Source organism: Trichomycterus rosablanca, chromosome 24 (assembly GCF_030014385.1).
Source record: "Trichomycterus rosablanca isolate fTriRos1 chromosome 24, fTriRos1.hap1, whole genome shotgun sequence".
Classification (NCBI taxonomy): Eukaryota; Metazoa; Chordata; class Actinopteri; order Siluriformes; family Trichomycteridae; genus Trichomycterus; species Trichomycterus rosablanca.
Genome location: NC_086011.1, coordinates 9,363,533 through 9,384,550, shown reverse-complemented (window position 1 = coordinate 9,384,550; position 21,018 = coordinate 9,363,533). Strand labels below are relative to the sequence as shown.

At 41.2% G+C, this 21,018-nt stretch overlaps 1 protein-coding gene across 1 annotated transcript in view; it reads left to right on the top strand.

Moving 5' to 3' along the window:
• The window catches only part of foxp4 (forkhead box P4), a 201,205-nt gene that overhangs the window by 153,862 nt on the left and 26,325 nt on the right, over window positions 1-21,018 (top strand). Inside the window, exons 11-12 of the mRNA XM_062986129.1 lie at window positions 12,915-13,002; window positions 20,148-20,231. Of these exons, the coding sequence (XP_062842199.1) occupies window positions 12,915-13,002; window positions 20,148-20,231 (172 nt within the window). The remainder of the gene's footprint in view (window positions 1-12,914; window positions 13,003-20,147; window positions 20,232-21,018) is intronic.

Below are 21,018 nucleotides of genomic sequence, written 5' to 3'. Positions count from 1 at the left end.
ATTAGCTTATGCTTTATGACTCTTCATACAACAGTTATAAAGATTTGGGGTTGTGGTGGGTCTGATTTACTGGGCGAAAGGCAGGAAACACCCCAGACTGGTCGCCAGTCCATCACAGAGCACCCGGAAGAAAACCCACACAGACATTTGGGAATCAAACCCAGGACGTTCTTGCTGTGAGGCGACAGTGCTACCCACTGAGCCACCGTGCTGGAACCTATCCCAGCTTTTCAATGGGCGCAAGTCCAAGTAACACCCTGGACAGGGCAGGTCCGCCAGTCCATCGCCAGGCAGACACAAACATACACACACCCATTCACCTTTAGGGCAATTCAGTGTCTCCAATGAACCTGACTGCATGTTTTTGGACTGTGGGAGGACTTACCATATAGAAGCACTTTGTAGTTCTACAATTATTGACTGTAGTCCATCTGTTTCTCTGCATGCTTTCTTAGCCCCCTTTTACCCTGTTCTTCAATGGTCAGGACTCTCCCAGGACCACCACAGAGCAGGTATTATTTATGTGGTTGATGATTCTCAGCACTGCAGTGACAATAACATGGTGGTGGTGTGTTAGTGTGTGTTGTGCTGGTATGAGTGGATCAGACACAGCAGCGCTGCTGGAGTTTTTAAACACAGTGTCCACTCACTGTTCACTCTATTAGACACTCCTACCTAGTCGGTCCACCTTGTAGATGTAAAGTCGGAGACGATCGCTCATCTATTGCTGCCGTTTGAGTTGGTCATCTTGTAGACCTTCATCCGTGGTCACAGGATGCTGCTCACGGGCTGCTGTTGGCTGGATACTTTTTGGTTGGTGGACTATTCTCAGTCCAGCAGTGACAGCACAACACACACTAACACACCACCACCATGTCAGTGTCACTGCAGTGCTCAGAATGATCCACCACCTAAATAATACCTACTCTGTGGTGGTCCTGGGAGAGTCCTGACCATTAAAGAACAGGGTGAAAGACGGCTAACAAAGCATGCAGATGGAAACAGATGGACTACAGTCAGTAATTGTAGAACTACAAAGTGCTTCTATATGGTAAGTGTAGCTGATAAAATAGACAGTGCGTGTAGAAACGAGGTGATTTTAATGTTAAGGCTGATCAGTGTATACCGTTAACAAAATGTTTTGTCTGGCTGAACTGCCACTTAATGGATGTTAATTTTTATCTGGTACAACTGAAATATTTGATACAACCCTCAACTAAAGGGGGGTTACTTCTAGTTTTACTTCAACTTCTTCTATGACTTTTTTCCCCCAAAAGGGAAAGGGCAGTTAATGCTCCCTCTGCAGAAAGCCAGTCTGCACACGTCCAGAAGTCATGCCCTACTGAGCATCCATAGTGTGACATATCCCTTGAAAGCCCCTTTCCTTCCTGTTGCTCCGTCTCTTTGTGTGGGTGTGTGTGTGTGTATGAGACTTGTCAGGTAGCCGCCTGCATCTCCTCAAAGCCGCCAGACCCTGATTAACTCCCCGCTCCCATCCCTCCTTCTCCCTCCATCCCAGCGTCCCTCCGTCGGGTCAGGCAAATTGTTTTCACGCTTCGTTAGCCGCTTACTTAATTAGCTCATTTACAATTAGAGCCCTTTGTTTCTCGGATGCTAGCAAAGACATCAAAAAGGAAGCTCCCTCTGCTCTTCTGCTCTTATTCATTTCTTTCTTTCTTTCTTTCTCTCTTTGGCTTTTTTTTTTTGTATTCTTTCCAAGCCTGGTTCTTTCCGAGTGCCGTGGATGTGCAATCTTTAGGGATGGGGGGGGTTTGGAAAGATAAAGGCAGAGGGAGATCAGAGTCAGTACCGGGCTGTAAACAGTGCCGTTGTCTTTGTGTGTTAAAATAATGAGACTTCACAGCGGAAGAGGACTGACACGTCCGCCTGTCATACCAGGGCGACTCACTGCACTGCCCTAGAGGCCTGCGGATCTTCTCCGGGTCTTTATTTTCTTCTTTCTTTTCTCTCCTGCCATCTATAAATTACTTTCCTAACTTCTCACTTCCTCACTGAAATGCTTTAACTTCATTTATTTATTATTTATTTATTATTAATGGGCAGGTCTAGAGATGATCCTAATAAAGTAATGGAATATTGGATATCTTTTAATGTATGATAATAAAAAAGGACGACCTATGATATTAAATCAAACGTTAGGCTTTATGTTGGAAAAGGGTGGAAAATGCTGAAATTTAATTATGATTTTTTTGTTATTTATTTGTGCTTTATATATATATATATATATATATATATATATATATATATATATATATATATATATATATATATATACAGTGTATCACAAAAGTGAGTACACCCCTCACATTTCTGCAGATATTTAAGTATATCTTTTCATGGGACAACACTGACAAAATGACACTTTGACACAATGAAAAGTAGTCTGTGTGCAGCTTATATAACAGTGTAAATTTATTCTTCCCTCAAAATAACTCAATATACAGCCATTAATGTCTAAACCACCGGCAACAAAAGTGAGTACACCCCTAAGAGACTACACCCCTAAATGTCCAAATTGAGCACTGCTTGTCATTTTCCCTCCAAAATGTCATGTGATTTGTTAGTGTTACTAGGTCTCAGGTGTGCATAGGGAGCAGGTGTGTTCAATTTAGTAGTACAGCTCTCACACTCTCTCATACTGGTCACTGAAAGTTCCAACATGGCACCTCATGGCAAATAACTCTCTGAGGATCTTAAAAGACGAATTGTTGTGCTACATGAAGATGGCCAAGGCTACAAGAAGATTGCCAACACCCTGAAACTGAGATGCAGCACAGTGGCCAAGATCATCCAGCGTTTTAAAAGAGCAGGGTCCACTCAGAACAGACCTCGCGTTGGTCGTCCAAAGAAGCTGAGTGCACGTGCTCAGCGTCACATCCAACTGCTGTCTTTGAAAGATAGGCGCAGGAGTGCTGTCAGCATTGCTGCAGAGATTGAAAAGGTGGGGGGTCAGCCTGTCAGTGCTCAGACCATACGCCGCACACTACATCAAATTGGTCTGCATGGCTGTCACCACAGAAGGAAGCCTCTTCTGAAGTCTCTACACAAGAAAGCCCGCAAACAGTTTGCTGAAGACATGTCAACAAAGGACATGGATTACTGGAACCATGTCCGATGGTCTGATGAGACCAAGATTAATTTGTTTGGTTCAGATGGTCTCAAGCATGTGTGGCGGCAATCAGGTGAGGAGTACAAAGATAAGTGTGTCATGCCTACAGTCAAGCATGGTGGTGGGAATGCCATGGTCTGGGGCTGCATGAGTGCAGCAGGTGTTGGGGAGTTACATTTCATTGAGGGACACATGAACTCCAATATGTACTGTGAAATACTGAGGCAGAGCATGATCCCCTCCCTCCGGAAACTGGGTCGCAGGGCAGTGTTCCAGCATGATAATGACCCCAAACACACCTCTAAGACGACCACTGCTTTATTGAAGAGGCTGAGGGTAAAGGTGATGGACTGGCCAAGCATGTCTCCAGACCTAAACCCAATAGAACATCTTTGGGGCATCCTCAAGCGGAAGGTGGAGGAGCGCAAAGTCTCGAATATCCGCCAGCTCCGTGATGTCGTCATGGAGGAGTGGAAAAGCATTCCAGTGGCAACCTGTGAAGCTCTGGTAAACTCCATGCCCAGGAGAGTTAAGGCAGTTCTGGGAAATAATGGTGGCCACACAAAATATTGACACTTCAGGAACTTTCACTAAGGGGTGTACTCACTTTTGTTGCCGGTGGTTTAGACATTAATGGCTGTATATTGAGTTATTTTGAGGGAAGAATAAATGTACACTGTTATATAAGCTGCACACAGACTACTTTTCATTGTGTCAAAGTGTCATTTTGTCAGTGTTGTCCCATGAAAAGATATACTTAAATATCTGCAGAAATGTGAGGGGTGTACTCACTTTTGTGATACACTGTATATATATATATATATATATATATATATATAAATAATAATAATTATTATTTTTTTAAATAATTTAATTAATTTTTTTATTTTATTGTATTTTTAATGTATTATTTATATATTTGTAGTGTTATTTATTTATTTATTTTATTTTTGGTTTATGTATTTTTATATATTTCTAGCATTATTATTTATTTGTGTTATTATTATATTTTTTTATTATATAATATTTATTATTATATTTTTATTTATTTGTTTTATTTTTTTATTTATTGATATATTATATATTTATTATTTATTTGTTAATATTATATTTTTATTGTTTATATAATATATTTTAGGTGAATTTTTTTATTTATTTATGTATTTATTTATATATTTTTAGTGTTATAATGATATTTAAGTTATAATTATATTCTGTTATTATATTATATGTATTATATATTTATTTATTTGTTTTATTTTCTTTTATTAATTGTTTTATTTATTTCATGTTTTATTTATATATTTGTGGTGTTACTATTTATTTGTTTTATATATATATACTGTATATATTATAGTTTTATTTGTTTCATTTTTTTTATTTATGTATTTATTTATATATTCTTAGTGTTACATAAATATATATATATATATATATATATATATATATATATATATAGTGTAGTTTTAATTCTGTTTTCTTTTATTTTTATTTATGTATTTATTTATATATTTCTAGTGTTATTTGTCTAGTGTTAATCTAATTGCAGTGTGGGCTAACTAGCTTCACATATACCATTAAATGTGTTTGATATCTACCCCTAAGGTGTCCTAAACATCAACGTATCAACTGACCCAGCATACAACAAAAGCAGCTAAGATTCAGTCAACTTTTTCAAACTTCCAAGAGTGGCAGCTTGATTGTGAGGCTTATCTCCCTGACCTTTTGATCTCCTGATCAATAGCCTATTTTTAATCTAACCACCAAACCATCGCCGTCCTATAAAGGACATCCACTTTGCCATACTTCAAATACAGAGGTTTAACCTCTGGCATCGGAGCGCCGCCCCCTTCGGGTCATTATTCAAATCTTCCCCTAAGAAGCACGATCGGCGCTAAGCGAGGGGGGCGACGGGGGCCGGGGTGCCGGAGAGATGACGGCTGCTGACTCGAACATCAAAGAGCAAGGGAGTCTGGGAAAGTTTTAAGAGCAAAGCTGTTGTTTGGTTGCGCGGTGTCTCGTTTCACACAGCCGCGGGGCATGCAGAGAAAGGGATGTTAGGGGGAAAAAGAAGAAGAGGAAGACGGGGAGGGGGGCGAGAGATAACGCTGTCAATCCGGCACGCCGCGGTCCATTTTATTAATCGCTATCAGAGCATGGGGAGTACTCCTCCCTCCTCCGTGTGTCTGTATATTTCCTTACCCGATATTCTCGTCAGTATAGATCCATCTGGCTGGCTGCCACTTGTAGCGTCTCCTTTTTTTTTTTTGGCTAGACCAGAGCAAGTTTGATAAACCTCCCCTTCACGGCTAATCCCCATCCTCTCGCTGTCTCTCTCCTGCCCTCGACCTCTTTAATGATCTTCAAATTTTTCTCTGGCGAGTTGAGACTACATGTGTTAGAATACTCAAGGCTTTTGTTGGCACTTCCCTTTCTTTTCCCTCGTCATCGTAAAGGCTGCTTAGATCCCAAACGAGTAAACAGTACCTCATTGTCGGGTCTTTTTTATTTCATTTTTCTGGCGGGATTGGGGGGGGGTGCACCCGGCTACTGTTTATTATCTACCATAAAGCCTGTGGTGTGTCTTTCGGTTCGGAGAGAGGAGGGTAAGCAAAGGGTGAGATCATGGTTTCATGGTTTTATCGTGCACGTAGACGGGAAGAACGGCTATCTGCGCCCGACTGATGTCATTGTTTTTGGTTAATCTGTCCATGTCTGGACGTCGGACAGTTTACTTCTTTAAAACATGGGTACGAAACACCTGGCGCATGTATAAAATGGAACGATTTTTTTAGGTGAATTTTTTTTATTTATATATGTATTTATTTATATATTTTTAGTGTTATGGTATTTGAGTTATAATTATATTCTATTATATTAAATTTATTATTTGTTTTATTTTCTTTATTAAATTATGTATTTATTTTATTTATATGTTTTTAGTGTTATAATGATATTTGAGTTATAATTATATTATATTATATTGTATTATATTTGTTATTATATATATTTTTTTTTTTTTTTTTTTTTATTATGTATTTATATATTTCTACTGTTATTTGTTATTATATATATATATATTATAGTTTTATTTATTAGTTTTATTTTTATTTATGTATTTCTAGTGTTATTTGTTATATATTGTAGTTTTATTTCTTTGTTTTCTTTTATTTTTATTTATGTATTTATTTATATATTTCTAGTGTTATTATGATATTTATTTATTATTATTATTATTATTTATTTGTGTTATTATTAACGCCTTGGTAACACCAGAAACATGCTCATGTAGACGGGAAGAACGGCTATCTGCGCCCGACTGATGTCATTGATTTTGGTTAATCTCTCCACGTCTGGACGCCGGACAGTTTACGTTTTTAAAACATGGGTACGAAGCACCTGGCGTATAAAATGGAACGATCTGGACATGACACCTTTAGGAATTCCCCCCGACAATCTTCAGACAGGAAATAATCCGCAAGGCAAGGTGTTTGATTGGTAGATCCTTGCTCTTCAGATATGAGTCAGTGAAGTGAGTAAGGAGTTCAAGCATGTGCAAGTGTGATGATGATTCGCATTTTTTAAGATCTGGATTTCCCCTCTGGATTAACTAATCCCTGAATTAAGCCCGGGACCCCGGAGAGTGGATGCTTTCTGGAGCTTAAGCATAAGGAGCAAGGAGGGGGGCATGTCCAGACATGTCAGGGTTCTATATTACTCTCTTTCCTGGGGTCTTCTGTAATCTCTGACCCAGGGCCAGGGTCATATTGCCCAGCAGGTGGGAAGTCATGTGACTTACAGGCTCCTCGCACACAATAAGTTATGACATAATAAAGTGCTTTGACGTCCAATCGATTTAAAAATTAAATGATTTACCACTTTACATTAATTACATGGTAACAATAACCACCAAAGGTTGAAACCTACCTAGAAACAATGGGCCAAGGTTGGAATACACCCTGGATAGAGAACCAGTATATGAGTTTGCATAAAACCAGAGTTCCTAGAACAAATTTCCCGCAGAGTGTCACACATTTGCGGTACCAACCACATCTTTTCACCTGCACAAGTTAATATGGGGATTCGTTTTGTGCATGGAGAGTCACGCACCGATCTCCATTATCCCCCGTCTCATTGTGCAGCATGGTGCGCCACTCAGGCAATTTAAATCTGGAACCACAAATCTATGATGTCCTTCTGACAGGACACATACTACTACAACCGCATACCACATACAACCCCAAATCAGAAAAAGTTGGGACAGCATGGAAAATGCAAATAATAAAAGAACACAGAGTTTCTTACATTTACTTTGACTTTTATTTGATTGCAGACAGAATGAAACTGAGATATTTCATGTTTTATCTGCTCAACTTTATTTCATTTATTAATAAACATCCATGCTTGCATTTCAGACCTGCAACACATTGCAAAAAAAGTTGGGACAGTGAAGCATTTACCATTTGGTAATGTTGAGATTTCTTTTCACCACACTTAAAAGACGTTTTGGCACCGAGGAGACCAAGTGATTGTGTTTCAGCTTTTATTTTGTCTCGTTCTTCCTGCAAACACGTGTTAAGATGTGCAACAGTACGGGGTTGTCGTCGCATTTTTCGTTTCAAAATTCTCTATTGGGGACAGGTCAGGACTGCAGGAAGTCCAGTCCAGTACCCGTACCCTCTTCTTCCACAGCCATGCCTTTGTAATGTGTGCAGCATGTGGTTTTGCATCGCCTTGTTGAAATATGCATGGACGTCCCTGGAAAAGACGACGTCTGGAAGGCAGCACATGTTGCTCTAAGATCTTTTCTGCGTTAATGCCGCCATCACAGAAGTGTAAATGACCTTTGCCAAGGGCACTGACACAGCCCCATACCATGACAGACCCTGGCTTTTGGACTTGTTGCTGATAACAGTCTGGAAGGTCCTTTTCATCTTTGGTCCGGAGCACACGGCGTACATTTTTTTCAAAAAAGACCTGAAATGCTGATTCATCTCACCACAATACACGTTTCCGCTGTGTGATGGTCCATCCTGGATGCCTCTGAGCCCAGAGAAGTCGACGCCGCTCATTGCTAGCCCTAAATTGCCCCATCCCAACTTCTTATGGAATGTGTTGCAGGCCTGAAATGCAGGAATGGAGGTTTATTAACAAATAAAATGAAGTTAAGCTGAAAGAAGAACATGAAATATCAGTGAAATAAAAGTCAAAGTAAATGTAAGGAACACTGCATTTTTATTTTATTTGCATTTTCCATACCGTCTTAACTTTTTCTGATTTGGGGTTGTAAAAATGAATAAATAAATAAATCAATAAATAAAAAGTACATAGACACTGCTTAGAATCAGCAGATACTGGAACCCAAGCAGATGGCTAAAGCGAACACACAAAGCAGTGGAAAGTTGTATGTTGTGAACTGGTGTTTGTTTCCTTTCACTGGAATAGATGGGAGACCTTATGATCTTTCCCAGCATGCCTCTGTCCTGCCAGCTCGGGTTATTTACAGTTTAGCATCCAGTCTGTCGAAGTGTTTTCGCAAGCGTTTTTGGGGTATGGAATACCGTGCCTTTTTTTTTTCTTTCCCAACTTTCCCTCCCTAAACCCCTCCACTTCCATCTACTCTGACTTCATCCCTCTATTATTCTATGCTCTTTAAGCTCATCATCTCTTTATTTTCTCTATGTCATCTGTTTGTTTTCCTTCGGAGAGGTACGTGATTGCTCCGCGAAGAAAAACACGACTTGGATGTCTGCGGGCTAGGTTCGGTGATTGGGAGCTGGATTTACTGACTGACTGTTCACTGAAAACAAATGATATCATATCCAGGTGTTTTTTTTTATTATTTAATTCCACATCTTACTCATAGAGGTCATGGTCTGCCTGATTTTCTTTTATTATTATTATTTTTTTCACAATACAAAATTAAATTGTGAAATTATATTGCTTTTCTGAGTGACACTTGGTCACTTGTGACATTTTAAACTCTTCTTTATTATAATAATAATAATAACACAGTGTAATTTGCTGTAATGAATTATAAAGGAGAGTTATTAAAGAAATATTATATATATATAATATAATATATATATATATATATATATCAATATATATCAATCAGCCATAACATTAAAACCACCTCCTTGTTTCTACACTCAGTCCATTTTATCAGCTCCACTTACCATATAGAAACACTTTGTAGTTCTACAATTACTGACTGTAGTCAATCTGTTTCTCTACATACTTTTTTAGCCTGCTTTCACCCTGTTCTTCAATGGTCAGGACCCCCACAGGACCACCACAGAGCAGGTATTATTTAGGTGGTGGATCATTCTCAGCACTGCAGTGACAATGAAATGGTGGCGGTGTGTTAGTGTGTGTTGCGCTGGTATGAGTGGATCAGACACAGCAGCGTTGCTGCATGTCCACTCACTGTCCACTCTATTAGACACTCCTACCTAGTTGGTCCACCTTGTAGATGTAAAGTCAGAGACGATCGCTCGTCTATTGCTGCTGTTTGAGTTGGTCATCTTCTAGACCTTCATCAGTGGTCACAGGACGCTGCCCATGGGGCGCTGTTGGCTGGATGTTTTTGGTTGGTGGACTATTCTCAGTGGTGTTTAAAATCTCACTCATACCAGCACAACACACACTAACACACCACCACCATGTCAGTGTTACTGCAGTGCTGAGAATAATCCACCACCCAAATAATACCTGCTCTGTAGTGGTCCTGTGGGGGTCCTGACTATTGAAGAACAGCATGAAAAGGGGTAACAAAGCATGCAGAGAAACAGATGGACTACAGTCAGTAATTGTAGAACTACAAAGTGCTTCTATATGGTAAGTGGAGCTGATAACATGCATGGACAGTAAGTATAGAAACAAGGAGGAGGTTTTAATGTCATGGCTGATCAATGTATATAGTTTTAATCATGCATATTGTAGTTAGTGTACAGCAAATTTAACTTGCCACAGATCTTAGATTGGGTTTAAATTGGGGAATATGGCTAAGACCACTTGTCTACCATACTTAAAGACCTTGCAAAGAGATAAACAAACCCTTGGCCCTCATTAATATGATATTATTCTTACACTTTTAGACGCTTTTATCCAAAGCGACTTACAGTACCGTGACAGTATATTGTCTAAACAATTGAGTACCCAACAGTGGCAGCCTGGCAGTTATGGGGCTTGAACCAGCGGCCTTTCGGTTACTAGTCCAGTACCTTAATCGCTAGGCTACAACGACCCTACAAGAGCAATCGAGTAACAGTTTTGATCCCTCAGATAGTGCAACAGGCAGGTATTTGCTTTCAAAACACCCCAGATGGGACTCAAACCCATAGTCCCTGGCTGGTGCTCTTGTGCTTGAGCTCTAGGGCTCTTGCTCATGTGAAATTTGATGAATTGAATTGGTTGACATAGTGGGTTTACTTCTGGTTAACTCACCTGGGTCTGCTTAATCGGGATCTGGATCTACAACTGAATCAGAACCATTCGTAGTCACCATCCATTGACCTCTGTGCTTTTGAGATGGACGAATCACATTTGTCCATTCTTAAAGACTCAACCTAGACTATACTGTAGGTACTTTAAAATAGATTATTATGAGATCACAGTATGATTATTTTTAATTGCAGCAGATCCAACTCTAGGCTCACCGAGGCCCCCTAGTGGGCGGCACCACCCAGTTGAGAAACACTGGTCTGTAGTGTTTCAAATTCCTATAAGTGTGTGTGCTTATTTCCTCTGTAGTGTTTATACCAAAACAATTATCCAGCACTATATTGTTACATGCCACCACACCCAACCCACACACACACACACACAAAGCACTCCACCAATACTACAGTCTTTCATCTCCTGATATTATTTGTATTTATACAATAGCGGAAACAGAGTTTATACTATGTAGAGTGAAAACTTAATCTCTGGGTGGAAATGAACTATTGTGGAGCAAGTCCAGGGCAGCTCGGATACACACACACACACACACACACACTTAGTCTCCCAATGGGAAAATAATCAACTATCTGGCGGCTGCATTTTTGATGTGGCTCTTTGTTTATATGAAGTCATGCTTGGCCCGGGACGTCCTGGCTTGGATGCGACCTCGTGTTTGTGTGTGTTGTCAGGCTGCCGCACTAAACACACACCCTACACGCCCCGATCCGTCTCCTCGGCAGCTCTAAAAACTGTGCGTGTTTGTGTACGCGGGTGCGCGTGTTTGTGTGGACGTTAAACGAAGGCAGACGGTAGACTCGTAGATCTGCGCAGATGTGCCGGCGAAAGATGCCTCGGCGTGCTGGCAGGTTTTACCCTAAGCCCTGAGCTATATTTACATTTTCATGTACATGAGTGGATAGAGTTACAGTGCGGTTTCGAGGTCGTATCTGTTGTATTTAACTCGCGTTTACTGCTCGGATCAACATGTTCCAAGTTTCACATCGTCAATTGGAACGATACTAAATATGACTTTCGGCTTCTGGGTGGTGCGACCGTCAGCCAGGAGATCTTAGTAACAAATCCTGATAATGGTTCTTCTCTCTGGTTAGGAAGTGACGGCATTATGGTCAGATCTATCAATAAAACAAAACTGTATTATGTAGGCATAACATTATGACCACCTTCCTAGTATTGTATTGATCCCCTTTTTGCTGCCAAAACGGCCCTGACCCGTCGAGGCACGGACTCCATTAGACCCGAGGGCCTCCATGGATCGGACTTATTCGTCCAGCACATCCCACAGACGCTCGACTGGATTGAGATTTGGGGGATTTGGTGGGATCCAAGATTGGAATCAAACATTCGGGCATCTACTTAGAAAAATTACTGCCAATATCTGGGGATTGGTGGGGTGTCCAGGGTGGCTGAGGCCCCAAAATGGATTGGCATCTTGTCTGGGCTGTGTTACTGCACCGCACCTAAGTTACTGCAACCCAGACCAAGATACAGCCTTGGTAATGAAAATGAATGATCGACTAAATAATATCATTTTCAGGTTTTAAAAACAAGAATTCATAATAAAAAAAAAAAAGGTTAACTAACTTAGAAATAAAATTATGTGATTAAGTCGCTCAGGTGGCGCAGTGGTAAAATACACTAGCACACCAGAGCTGGGTTTTCGAATACATCGTATCGAATCTCATCTCTGCCATCCGGCTGGGCTGGGCGGCTGCATAGACAACGATTGGCCTGTTGTTCATAGGGTTAGGGGCAAGTCGGATCATGGGTCCTCATAACTGGTGCAACTGAGGCCCCTGATGGCTGATTGATGGCGCCTGCACAGGGCTGATGGGGGTGTGGCCCTCCGTGCACAGTGCTGATCGGTATATGAACTCAACTTGTGCGGGTGAAAAATGCCGTCTGTACCGAGCACGTGTCGGAGGGGGCGTGTGTCAGTTCAGAAGCGTTCTCGGTCATCGGTGGATGGTTGAATCAGTGGAGGATGCAATCGGGGTAATTGGACACGACTATATTAGGGGGAAAAAGGTTGGACAAATAGAAAATTTAAATTATGTTGAGTTTAGGGAAAGGTTTAGGTCTAAGAAAAATAAATCAATAAATATATTCTAAGATTTTAAGATTTGGACTTATTTTTAAGTGGTTGAAATGTTAACGTAATCCCTGTTACACACACACACACACACAGATCTCAGATCAGCGTGGAGATCAACCGATAAATCCTTACAACAAGAAAAGCGAGTTATGTCCAGAGTCAGTGGGTCGAGCCGCCGAATAGTAAATAAAACATGAGGGTCAAGCTTCTTTTCTCTTCTTTCAGGCACCTCAACAGCGAACATGCCTTGGATGACCGCAGTACAGCCCAGTGTCGAGTGCAGATGCAGGTGGTTCAGCAGCTGGAGATACAGGTTAGATATACTCACACACACCTGATATATACAGTACATATAACAAATATAGAGGTTGTCCTAAACCGGGCGGCACAATGGCTTGGCGGGTAGCACTGCCGCCTCACAGCAAGAAGGTCCTGGGTTCGATCCCCAGGTGGAGCGGTCCGGGTCCTTTCTGTGTGGAATTTGCATGTTCTTCTCATGTCTGCATGGTTTTTACTCATTTACTTGGGTATTTGAGTAAAAATTTTGAATTATCTACAGTGTATCACAAAAGTGAGTACACCCCTCACATTTCTGCAGATATTTAAGTATATCTTTTCATGGGACAACACTGACAAAATGACACTTTGACACAATGAAAAGTAGTCTGTGTGCAGCTTATATAACAGTGTAAATTTATTCTTCCCTCAAAATAACTCAATATACAGCCATTAATGTCTAAACCACCGGCAACAAAAGTGAGTACACCCCTAAGAGACTACACCCCTAAATGTCCAAATTGAGCACTGCTTGTCATTTTCCCTCCAAAATGTCATGTGATTTGTTAGTGTTACTAGGTCTCAGGTGTGCATAGGGAGCAGGTGTGTTCAATTTAGTAGTACAGCTCTCACACTCGCTCATACTGGTCACTGAAAGTTCCAACATGGCACCTCATGGCAAAGAACTCTCTGAGGATCTTAAAAGACGAATTGTTGCGCTACATGAAGATGGCCAAGGCTACAAGAAGATTGCCAACACCCTGAAACTGAGCTGCAGCACAGTGGCCAAGATCATCCAGCGTTTTAAAAGAGCAGGGTCCACTCAGAACAGACCTCGCGTTGGTCGTCCATAGAAACTGAGTGCACGTGCTCAGCGTCACATCCAACTGCTGTCTTTGAAAGATAGGCGCAGGAGTGCTGTCAGCATTGCTGCAGAGATTGAAAAGGTGGGGGGTCAGCCTGTCAGTGCTCAGACCATACGCCGCACACTACATCAAATTGGTCTGCATGGCTGTCACCCCAGAAGGAAGCCTCTTCTGAAGTCTCTACACAAGAAAGCCCGCAAACAGTTTGCTGAAGACATGTCAACAAAGGACATGGATTACTGGAACCATGTCCTATGGTCTGATGAGACCAAGATTAATTTGTTTGGTTCAGATGGTCTTAAGCATGTGTGGCGGCAATCAGGTGAGGAGTACAAAGATAAGTGTGTCATGCCTACAGTCAAGCATGGTGGTGGGAATGCCATGGTCTGGGGCTGCATGAGTGCAGCAGGTGTTGGGGAGTTACATTTCATTGAGGGACACATGAACTCCAATATGTACTGTGAAATACTGAAGCAGAGCATGATCCCCTCCCTCCGGAAACTGGGTCGCAGGGCAGTGTTCCAGCATGATAATGACCCCAAACACACCTCTAAGACGACCACTGCTTTATTGAAGAGGCTGAGGGTAAAGGTGATGGACTGGCCAAGCATGTCTCCAGACCTAAACCCAATAGAACATCTTTGGGGCATCCTCAAGCGGAAGGTGGAGGAGCGCAAAGTCTCGAATATCCGCCAGCTCCGTGATGTCGTCATGGAGGAGTGGAAAAGCATTCCAGTGGCAACCTGTGAAGCTCTGGTAAACTCCATGCCCAGGAGAGTTAAAGCAGTTCTGGGAAATAATGGTGGCCACACAAAATATTGACACTTCAGGAACTTTCACTAAGGGGTGTACTCACTTTTGTTGCCGGTGGTTTAGACATTAATGGCTGTATATTGAGTTATTTTGAGGGAAGAATAAATTTACACTGTTATATAAGCTGCACACAGACTACTTTTCATTGTGTCAAAGTGTCATTTTGTCAGTGTTGTCCCATGAAAAGATATACTTAAATATCTGCAGAAATGTGAGGGGTGTACTCACTTTTGTGATACACTGTACATTACAAAGTTCTTCAAAAAGTTTCCGCACTTTTTTAACTCTATTTATCAAGAATTTCAAAAACAAACGACGTCAATTTTCTAGTTACCTTCCGATGCATTTTTCCAGCATCGTGCCAATGTTTTAATGCCATCAGCAAAAAAAATGTTTTTGGTTGAGAATGGGGCTGGCACCGATCCGATACTCTGTATCGGTACCAGTCCGATATTGGCCCAAATAACACTTAATGTAAATAAGGCCATTGTTTGTGTGTAAAGCAAATAACCCACGAAGATACGTTCCAACTGAGTGCCGTTTATTGCCAGCTCACTCAGCAACTGCCGTAACAAGGTTCATTTTAATGACATCATTAACATGTGCCACTGATCTACAACTCATCTAAATATTGCTTTATAAATGATAAATCACTCAACCTGAGATAAAGAAAACCTATCTTGTCCCGGCTTGGAGATCTCTCACATCCTCAACGATTAATCCATTAGTGTTATGAAATAAAACAAACTACACCGTTTCCCGTTTAGCCACAGACGTCCTCTTCAAAATCCAGCAGGGTCTAATAATCTAAAAACGTGACAGAACTTTAACAGAAAATCTCAACCAAACTCTGCGTCAATTAATTGGTCCATCACGTTCGATTGACATTCACAACTTCCAATTGTAGACACTTTGGACGACACGCCATAAAGCGAGATGTGTCACGTATTTTAAATGTTTGTACGGTGCTGTTAAACAAGCCAAAAATGCTGCTAAATGTTCTGTGTGTAAAAGTGAAAATTTAAACAGCAGTTTTGCATAAGTGTGATGTTTTAGGTTCTGTATTTATTCCTTTAGATACTCAATTTGCAGTATCAGTATCGGACATAAAAAATGTGTTATCGAGCCAGCCCTAGTTGGGAACTTAGCGCTGCTTTCACATCATCATCACATGAAAATCTTTTTCCCCTTAAAGCTTCTTGTGGCGGATCAAAAAGGTGGAAATCAGATGGTGCTAAATCCGGACTATAAGCTCTCTCTCGGTCACTCAGACACGACCGATTACTACTCCCCCCCCCCCCCCCCCCTTCCTCACTGTTTTGAATGAAAATATAAAAGTGCGAAAACTTATTGAAGATCCCTCGTACAGTGGGGCCAAAAAGTATTTAGTCAGCCACTGATTGTGCAAGTTCTCCTACTTAGAAAGATGAGAGAGGTCTGTAATTTTCATCATAGGTACACTTCAACTATGAGAGACAAAATGAGGAAAAAATCCAGGAAATCACATTGTAGGATTTTTAAAGAATTTATTTGTAAATTATGGTGGAAAATAAGTATTTGGTCAATAACAAACAAGCAAGATTTCTGGCTCTCACAGACCTGTAACTTCTTCTTTAAGAAGCTCTTCTGTCCTCCACTCGTTACCTGTATTAATGGCACCTGTTTGACCTTGTTATCTGTATAAAAGACACCTGTCCACAGCCTCAAACAGTCAGACTCCAAACTCAACCATGGCCAAGACCAAAGAGCTGTCGAAGGACACCAGGAAGAAAATTGTAGACCTTCACCAGGCTGGGAAGAGTGAATCTACAATAGGCAAGCAGGTTGGTGTGAATAAATCAACTGTGGGAGCAATTGTAAGAAAATGGAAGACATACAAGACCATTGATAATCTCCCTCGATCTGGGGCCCCACGCAAGATCTCATCCCGTGGGGTCAAAATGATCATGAGAACGGTGAGCAAAAATCCCAGAACTACACGGAGGGACCTGATGAATGACCTGCAGAGAGCTGGGACCAAAGTAACAAAGGCTACCATCAGTAACACACTACGCCGAGAGGGACTCAAATCCTGCAGTGCCAGGCGTGTCCCCCTGCTTAAGCCAGTACATGTCCAGGACCATCTGAAACATCACTGCTCTAGAGGAGATCTGCATGGAGGAATGGGCCAAAATACCAGCTACAGTGTGTGCAAACCTGGTGAAGACTTACAGGAAACGTTTGACCTCCGTCATTGCCAACAAAGGTTATGTTACAAAGTATTGAGTTGAACTTCTGTTATTGACCAAATACTTATTTTCCACCATAATTTACAAATAAATTCTTTAAAAATCCTACAATGTGATTTCCTGGATTTTTTTTTCTCATTTTGTCTCTCATAGTTGAAGTGTACCTATGATGAAAATTACAGACCTCTCTCATCTTTCTAAGTAGGAGAACTTGCACAATCAGTGGCTGACTAAATACTTTTTGGCCCCACTGTATATGCAAGAACCAGAGATGTTCACAAGTCACAAAATACGAGTCAAGTCACGAGTCTTTGGGCTAGAGTTCAAAATTATTAGCAACTGTATTTTGCCGTTTTACTTAGTGCCTTTACTTTCCTAGTCATTGTGCAAATGAATGTAATTTCCGTAACAAGTAGGTACCAGTTAAAAGCTTAAACTGATACGTTTTGTTTTCATTGCAAAACAGAAGCGGTCGATAAATCACGGCACAGCGGCCCAAATCCAAAACACAGCAAAAAAAATCATAACCACTGCTTACCTTAGCTTATGTTCTTCCAGATGCTATGAAATTTATAACCGTGTGTCCCCTTAGGAATATAATCCGTTATTTTGTAAATGTGCTTAATTAAAAACCTCCAAACTTTTCCTGGTTGTGAAGTAAAACACGAACTCGTTAGAAAGCCAATCGAGCGTTTCATCGACACATCATGTGTGTGACGCAAACTGAATAAATGCAAATACCAGCATTTCTTACTAACAATTATAATCAGAAGGTCTGATTGATTCAGAAAGCGCTCTTTCAACCATTAGCGCCAATTCTTTAGGAGCATCCCATTCACCCAGTTGTTCCTGTGAAGTGCACTACGTAGGGTATTCTACTATTTTAAGTGAGATTCCAATCCAAAGGTAACGAAAATGTTCAAATGAAGTGAACTGTGTAGGGAGTAGGGAGCAACGCTTCATCACTACGCCGGAATCTGGCTGCAATGTTTACCCATTGCGTGCGTTGTGGGTTAAGACGGCCAAAACGGGTTAATTGTCACATGTAAAAGACGGGTTCAGTGTCACACCTAACTAATGTTAACACAGTAGATAGACTTTTGTTGTTTGAAAGTCATTTTTTGAGTCATGAGTCGTTTTTTCACGTAGATTTCACATAGAACACGGTTTAGGGGAACCAAAAAGGGCAAACTCACCGGGCTCTGCCAAAAAAAATCTTCCTCCAGGTTAAACCAACTGCTCATATGCATCCATCTAGCTTTCAGTCAAGCGTTTAGCGAGCATCAAACTCACTGGTTTGATGCAATCTCCTGTCAGCGTGTGTGGAGTCTGAGGAGTGTGTGGCGACGTCGCCGCACTGACAACCCATTAGGTCACGTTAAGGGAAAACCTCCTGGCTAAAGGAAAAATAAAACACACACTCGCAGACGTTAATACCCGGCGACACGAGCGAGGCAACCTGTCAGCGCCAAGAGCCTGGTGTTTTCTCTCCATTAGCCCACCTCCGGACCTGCATCTTTCGATCAGGACTCCCCTTTCCACCTCTCGATCCTTCCGCCTCACGTGCCTACTATCCCCAAACAGCACAGCAGGCCTGCCAGGCGTCGGGTATACAGAGCGCAACGAGACGTCTGCCTTGCATTTCAGATCCCCTCGAAAACCAAGCACCGGTGCCACCGAGGGCAATCCTGGCCGCCCAGACAGCACTTACAAGCTCGATTTTTCCACCGTTTAGTTAAGCGGCTTATTGCACAGATCAGCTAATGGGCAAATAAACAGACTGGCGTGTGGCAAAGAGAACTAGCATGCCAAGAGTGGAATACAGATGGAAAGGTTATTATAGCGGGATTTATTTAGTTAGTTTTGTATGTAAGCGTATTGAACAGCGCGTAATAAATAATAAGGTTATATAATGGTCCAACCTCAAATCAGTAAAAGTTGGGACAGTATAAATGCAATAAATAAAAAATTAAACTTTGTTTCTTACATTTACTTTGATTTCATTGCAGATCAGCTTCATTTCATTTGTTAATATCCATCCATTCCTAAATTGGCCTGCCACAGAGTCCGTACTCCTGCACACCTTAAGACGTGTTTGCAGGAGAAATGGGACACACCTGAAACACTTAATCACTCTTTTAAATGCTGTGAGAAGAAATGACAATGTTACAGAGTGGTAAATGCTTTACCGTCCCAACTTGACCAGACAAATCATGACATATCTTGGGTTCATACTGTCTGCAATGAAATAAAAGGCAAAGTAAATGTAAGAAACACTGTATTTATTTATTTATTTATTTTTACGTTGGAAGAAGGAGTCCATACTGTCCCAACTTTTTTTTCAAATTGTGATCTACTGTTCAACGAGGAAACACTGTAATTCAAGTTCAGGTTCAAGAGCCTATATTCTTTTTTTAGCTTTATTTAAGAACATATTGATATGGAATAACGTTCCTCCAGGACCAGGACCAGGGTGCAACAAAGAACACAAGTGCAAATAACCAAATGTACATAGTAAATAAATACAAGAAGTACAATAAATACAGGGAAAAAATTTTACATAAACAATAAAGGGGTCAGGACCAAAAGATACTACAGCAGTGGTCCCCAACCACCGGGCCGTGGGGCCACACAGAAAGAATAAATCATTGAAGATCGCTACAAGATCAATTACATTTCCAATACTCTGTTATGTGGTGTTATTGTCCCGAATCACCACTAGGTAGGATCAGCGTCTTGTTACAGATTCACACTGATTTTCCATTCTATTGTTATTCTATTTTAAATCCTCCCACCCCCGCTTGTCCGTGAAATTATATCTTATATAAAACCAGTCTGTGGTGCAGAAAAGGTTGGGGAGCGCTGTACTACAGGACCAAAGGGACAAGGGAGGAGTTTTCAATAATAAAGTTACTAAACAATCTGCAGGGAATTATTTAGCAACATAATACAGCTATTGGGTGAAGGGGTTGAAGGTTTATTTTGTTAAACGGTGGTTGATTGAAGGCAGAAAATTTGTGGCCCTTCAAGAAAACACACTGAAGGACCAAAATTCATAATCACACTTGCAAAAAGGTGTCCAGGTCCAGACATGTTCTTCCTCAATACATTGCTTCAGTTTATGTTAATGGGAATCGTCTACACTATTCTGACTCCCTCACTCTAAGTGGAATATTTATGACTGATGCTGGTACTAGATTGTCTGGCAGCATTTTTTTTTGCTACACTGACCTTAGTGACCATGTGTCTGTGTGTGTTTGTGTGTTTGCTTGCAGCTGGCCAAAGAGAGCGAGCGTCTTCAGGCCATGATGGCCCACCTTCACATGCGCCCATCGGAGCCAAAGCCTTACAACCAACCTGTGAGTCTGAACCTAGTTTGCATACATGAGAGTAACCCATTGATTGATTGATTGATTGATTGATAGACAGACAGACATTGAATTGGGCCAATATAGCCATATCTATATATACATCAACATACACTGATCAGCCATAACATTCACCACCTTCTTGTTTCTACACTCACTGTCCATTTTATCAGCTCCACTTACATATAGAAGCACTTCGTAGTTCTACAATGACTGACTGTAGTCCATCTGTTTCTTTACATACCTTTCTAGCCTGCTTTCACCCTGTTCTTCAATGGTCAGGACCCCCACAGGACCACTACAGACCAGGTATTATTTAGGTGGTGGATCATTCTCAGCACTGCAGTGACAATGACATGGTGGTGGTGTGTTAGTGTGTGTTGTGCTGGTATGAGTGGATACTGTCCACTCTATTAGACACTCCTACCTAGTGGGTCCACCTTGTAGATGTAAAGTCAGAGACGATCGCTCATCTATTGCTGCTGTTTGAGTTGGTCATCTTGTAGACCTTCATCAGTGGTCACAGGACGCTGATCACGGGGCGCTGTAGGCTGGATGTGTTTTGGTTGGTGGACTATTCTCAGTCCAGCAGTGACAGTGAGGTGTTTAAATACTCCATCATACTAGCACCCAAATAATACCTGCTTTGTGGTGGTCCTGGGAGAGTCCTGATCATTGAAGAACAGCATGAAAGGAGGCTAACAAAGCAGCTAATAAGATGGACAGTGAGTGTAGAAACAAGGAAGTGGTTTTAATGTTAGGGCCCTCAGTCCTTAGC